This window comes from Clupea harengus, chromosome 18 (assembly GCF_900700415.2).
Source record: "Clupea harengus chromosome 18, Ch_v2.0.2, whole genome shotgun sequence".
In the NCBI taxonomy this organism is placed as follows: domain Eukaryota; kingdom Metazoa; phylum Chordata; class Actinopteri; order Clupeiformes; family Clupeidae; genus Clupea; species Clupea harengus.
In genome coordinates this window covers 7680804-7686736 of record NC_045169.1, presented here as the reverse complement: position 1 = coordinate 7686736, position 5933 = coordinate 7680804, and the positions used below count along the sequence as shown (strand labels likewise).

The 5933-nt window shown below is 42.1% G+C and overlaps 1 protein-coding gene across 1 annotated transcript in view; it reads right to left on the bottom strand.

Annotated features, from left to right (window-relative positions):
• Positions 1–5522, bottom strand: part of LOC105907140 — a 9451-nt gene extending 3929 nt beyond the window's left edge. Inside the window, exons 1-5 of the mRNA XM_031585523.2 lie at positions 5315–5522; positions 4437–4585; positions 1626–1945; positions 1192–1257; positions 120–203 (exon numbers count right to left, since the gene is read on the bottom strand). Of these exons, the coding sequence (XP_031441383.2) occupies positions 120–203; positions 1192–1257; positions 1626–1945; positions 4437–4585; positions 5315–5439 (744 nt within the window). The 5' untranslated portion in view covers positions 5440–5522. The remainder of the gene's footprint in view (positions 1–119; positions 204–1191; positions 1258–1625; positions 1946–4436; positions 4586–5314) is intronic.
• Positions 5523–5933: the final 411 nt, after the last annotated feature.

The window sequence follows — 5933 nt, the reverse complement described above, 5'->3', positions numbered from 1 at the left end:
AATATCTTGTTTTAGTCATTCTTCCTCATTTTAAGTCCAATAATCCTTCTAAATGAATCTCAGTTGATGAATCCTGAAGCAGTGACGGGCAGACGCTCCCAACGGTTCATCTCTCTCACCTGCACACACTGCATGCTGCCGTGAATGAATTCCATCTTCCATTTCACGCTCTCGCTCTCTTTCTCTACTCCCCTGCATTCCTCCTGTGGGCCAAGATAAACAAGCAGCATTCAACTTCCCCCACTCTTACATCTGTACTCACTCCTTCTCTCCATTTCCTCTCTCACTGCAGGAGGGCAGAAACAAACGACAACAAACTCACAGAACTCAAGTCTGCTGAGAAGAACGGGGTTAATTTGGGATGGTGACAGAACAGGCTAATTGTAAATCGTCCAGCCATTACAGATGCAGGCTTCAAACGAGAGAGGGGCAGTCAGATGAGTGGTTCAATGTGTTGGCATGGAGCCATGCTCAGCTCTCTCCAAGTAGTTACTCTGATGGTTAAGCAATGGTATGTAAGTTCACGAGGGCCCCCTGAGAAGAATGTGAGTTCCCACAATCCTTCTTTTTCTTTTTCTTTTTCTGAAAGGGGCTCAGTAGGTCATTATGGAAAAGACTCAAATTAAAGTTCTTGCTAAAAACCTGTTTATAATGCGTTTCTGCTCATGCTAATGTAAGGTTGGCAGTGTTGAGTCACACTGCAGCATCCTAGTTAGCTATGCTGTATGGCTATTTTTAATGCATAAAATGCATTTCTCAGGACTGAGCCCACTTTTTAAACTCTGTCTAATCAGGACTGCAGCAGTCAAGGTGCTTTAAGTGCGAAGAAATCTTCACTGCTTTGACTAAAAGCACAATCAAGGATCACACCTCTCACAAAATCTACATTTTGACATGACATGAAAATAGAATGTCCAAACACATTGGAGCACATTGGGACATAAGGCAACATATATACATGTGTGTGTGTGTGTGTGTGTGTGTGTGTGTAACCCCTATATGTTATGGTATCACATTGTGTAATATCTAGCACTATTAGTGCTAGTTTTATGCCTTAGCATTGAGTGCCTTATCTGCCAACTACCTCTGGTTTTCTATGTGATTGTATTACCCATTAAGTCCTATTAGCTGCAGTCTCTTTATCATCTGTCTCAACAAGCTTGTTTATATGCAATGTAGCTTTCCACTGACCTCCAGCATGTACAGGCAGTGAGTGATCTCAGAGGACACCAGACTCTTTGGCAGGCTATGGAAATCCTGTGGGGAGAAAACAAGGAAAAAAGAAGCAAGCTCAAATTCTGTATTTCTGTCACTACATGCAATACATACAATGTAGAATGAAATAAAAATGGGAAGTAAGGGTGTTTCTGCTGACCGACACAGACGACATCCATCTACCCTGAGATCTAAAGCTTCACAATTCACATGAAATCCTCTTAATCAGTTCATAAGAAAACCAACATTTTCATCATGATTCCAGCACATTCATTTAACAGTATGATTTTATCTTTATTTCTGAGGAGTGAGTGGTGAGCCTCCATCCCTCACTTTTGACACACACCTCTGACACACACCTCTGACACACACCTCTGACACATACCGCTGTGACTGTGACTGTGACCAACCTGCAGGTAGTTGGAGTCCTCATAGGCGGAAGCGGCAGTGTCATCCATACATTGGTGTTTCTTCCCAGCCTGACCAATGAAGGGCAAGGGCATAGCTTCCTCTTTATCCTCTTCCTCTCTGCCTTCCTCTGTACTCTCCCCAATCTCCGAGGCATCCACCCACTTCTCTTCCTCCTCCTCATCCTCCGCCGACACGACCCCCGCTTTGGGTTTCTTGTCGCTACTCTTGCCCTCCCCTGCAGCAGGCCGCTCCAGTTCAATGGAGATCTTGCTGCCCTCGTGGCTCTTTGGGGTGATGTCAGTGTTGCTCTGAAGCTTGTCTGGATAGTGAATAAATGACAGAGCCAAACAAGACAATAACTAGTAACTAGTGTGTGTGTGTGTGTGTGTGTGTGTGTGTGTGTGTGTGTGTGTGTGTGTGTGTGTGTGTTAGGGGGTTAAGTGATTTCAAGACAAGAGCAGTAGTTCCTTCAGAAGAAAACATCTTATCATAACAGATATGCAGGCCTACTAACTGTCTTAGATTGCTGGCCTCCTAACAACAACATGTGAACAGGAGTGATAAAAGCAGGTAGCTTATCCTAGGTGATAACTAAATGATTGATTGGCCTGCTTCATTAAACTCTGTGATTTGTAGGGTTTGTTGAGAGTTGGTGTATTTCTGTGACCTGCATGGTAAACTTTCAGTAGATGGTGTTTGGCTTGTGGTGTTTGGTGTTTGGCTATGTGCTTTTGGTGAGCAACTCCGTGGTGTTTTGAGTGTTGCAGCTGTGGGTGGACATGCCTGCTTCATGCATCTAGATCAGCATTTATGGGTGCCTAAATGTGAATGTTCATAAGCTGAGTTTTATGTATTAGTGACATTTAAGTGATGTGGAGGTGTTCACCCACTTTTCGTGAGTCACATGTGAATGTTATTAGCTTGGTGAGAGCAAATGCCCGCTAGATACAGCAACCTAGCCTATTGCTTAAATTGTGGAGATTTCGCGCTGGCATTCTCTTATTATCAGGTAATGCTAGAACCACCTTTAGCTTGGCGTTTAAGAAATGCAATCTCCATTGACTGCTTTCTGTACTTCTCCCTTTCCTATAATATCCTAGTGTTCAGGGTATATTACATTACAATATTAGGAGCAGATGACACTTCATGATAAACTGGTTGTATTGCTTGATTTGGCTTCTCGCCACTTTTTTTTTTTTTTTTTTGTGGATGAGCATCAGACATTGGATTTGATTGGATCAGGATAATTACCTGGAATGTACGTGGCCTGGGGGGGAGATTAAACATTTCAAAGTATTCTCACACCTAAAGCACCTCTCCACTGATTCTAATGCATAAACGATGCATGGCCCTCACATGCTAGGCCTTTCTGATCACGCCCCTCACATGCTAGGCCTTTGCCTCTCCTCACGTAGACATCAAGGAGGAGGGACACTTAACACAGGATTACTAGCTAAAGTGTATGCACACTTATCACTTATTGAATTGTGTGTTGTACTCAATAGGACACAAAGGGGATGGGTGGGTGGGTGGGATGGGTGGCAGGTGCCACATTTCTTTCCTGTTCATGTGATTACTCTTGTTTTGAAATGTTTTTTAAAAATAAGAGAAAAACATTAGATCACCCCCTCTGTGCGGTCAATTCCTATATGGTTTGTAATATGCTCTGTGGCTTGATCAATAAACAAATTTCTTTTTAAAAACAATTTTTTTAATACATAAGCCCACGGCAAACTTGACTTTTTCCCTTAACAATCTTTACAATAGTTAGAAAATGTTCCTGAGTTTCGTAATGATCTTTTTCACTTCTTTGGAATCCTTCTTATTGCGCAAGTATAATGCATTTCACTGTAATTTGACACTGGATATGTTGAAAGTTGATCATTACAGCATTATATGACTTTCACAGGATGGGTGTGTGCTTATGGTCTTAACAACATTCCAGGAGTGTGTATGTGCATGTAGATAGTCTCATGATTGGTCATCTCAGTCACTTTTAAAACACATCAAAGATAAACTGACAGCAAATTAATCTGGCTAGCACAATAGTTAAACAGTTACTACAATTGCTGATAACGGAATGAGTCCCAAGCTTTCTGTGGAGTTTCACTCAGGAAATGCAGTTGACTCATCTCAAGTGTAGAGGGAGGGGACTCTGTGTCTGCCCACTACCTCTTCCCATCTCTCCCTCCCACTGCATCTCCCTCTTTTTAACGATTTATTTATTTTTCAGTAAGTTTGACGTCCTGTCTGTACGCTAGAAGGAAACTAAGTTATTCCATGGTTGTTTACACAGCACCAGTACCCTCTGCATTTTTCTTTCAAGTACAACTTCTGTCAAAGACTCACCAGTATCTCTCTCTCTCACACACTCTCTCTGTGCGTGTGTGTGAGAGAGAGCATGAGAGAGAGAGTGAGTCTGAAGAGGAACTCTATTTGGATGAGGCCCATAAAACAGACAACACGCACTTTTGAGGTGTCATGTGGTCTTCTGCCCCTGCCAATCAAGTTTGAACTAACCCCTGTCAATTAAAGCCGTGGTAACGCTTATGACGGACTGTGCTAAATACAGCATAGCGTAGATACTGTTTATCTTCAGATCCCGTCCTTAGGCCTATATATTTTCTGATTTTGTATTTTTTTTATTTTGCCCTCACTTATATATTTTTCCATTCCACTCCCACTTCAAGGATTGTGTGTTTGAATTTGATAACCACGCAGGCACATAGTTCGGGAGTAAAGAGGGAAGTCTCTAATTGGACAATACAAACAAGGGGAGGGAAGTCAACGTAATGTTGATAGTGTTGTACCTGAGTGTAACGGCATTGCCCCCTCCAGGCTGTCGGCGGAATCGCTGCCAAGTGCAATGTTAGAGTTGGGATGCGCATTGTGGAGAAGGTCTGTTGAACCGAAGGAGCGACGAAGACCTCTGTCATGTGACTGCACGTAAGAGTTGAGTCTGAGAGAGAGAAAATACATGATGTCTGAAGTGATCATGTTCATACTGGACCATGTTTTTGGGAGACCTTTCTAGAATGTTGCTCCCACTGGTTTCGCAAATACGCGGTATTGTAGGCTACTAACATTCTCCATAAATGTACTGCAATAATGTAGAGATAGCAAACACATATGACATTAAATCCGTTTTTAAATTTCATTGTGAGGATTGTTACAAAAGCCCAGTCTTTATAATTAAATGGTATGCATATATAGTTAAAGTTATAGGCCAACTAATTACGCACTGGTGACAAAACACAATCAATTCCCCCTCTCTCTCTCAAAAATCTCTATGCATTCACTTCCCGAAATTGTACATGCATAGCTATTCTCCTTAAAACCTTTCAAAGCCTAGCACCAATTAAATGTCCACAGGAATTTCACAGTAATGCTATATTTCTACTAAAACACCATTAGAGAAGTGTTTGAAAAAGAAGAGCGGGCAAAATGAATCTGGAGAATTTACAAAAGGCCAAAAAAGGCCAGGCAAGTTTACTAACATAGCTTAATATTCATATTAAATATTTATCCACATACTTCAACTTTTTGACATGAATGAAAAAATGAAAAACATGAATGAAAAAATGTCTCTGTGTGTGTGTGTGTAACTTCTATAACACTGTGTAATATTTAGCGCTATTGGTGTCTTGTTATGCCTTAGCATTGAGAGTGCCTTAGTGATGTATGTTACCGATGGGATGATAGTGGCTTCACTGCAGGAATGGGGTTATCTTGGCTTCCTCTGGGCCCATTGCCACTTGCCTGCATCAGCTCTGGGGACATGTAGATGGTTTTGCTCTCGGCTTGCTCCGCCATCTCTGTCGTTTTCACTTCAGAGACACTGTGCACAACAAGCGTGGTATTTTGAAACTTGTGTGGCCGATTCGTTTTTTGCTAAAACCACAGCAGCCTAACAATCAAACCCACTCTGACGACAAGACAGTCGTCCTACGCCTACGTGTGTTCCATGACGCAATAATGCTGAGGACAGGCTGAGTGACATTTTGTACATTTTGTGACATAAGTTCATAAGTTCAAGACATATTTTATGTCGGATCTATGTGCATAGAGCCCTCCAGTCAGCGTATCTAGAACCTAGAGTCTAGAACAGAACGTTTTGACGTATTAGGGTTGACCTAAACACTGCAACCGTCTGGGGGCAGTCTCGTCACACGTGGAATAAAAACGCAGGCGTGGAGGATAGTAGACTACTGTTATTTTGTAACCTCAATGTTGTCATTATCCAGTGTACTGCACAGTACAAACAACGCGTGCACATACCATAAAGCATAGTGTTTGTAGGATTGTGC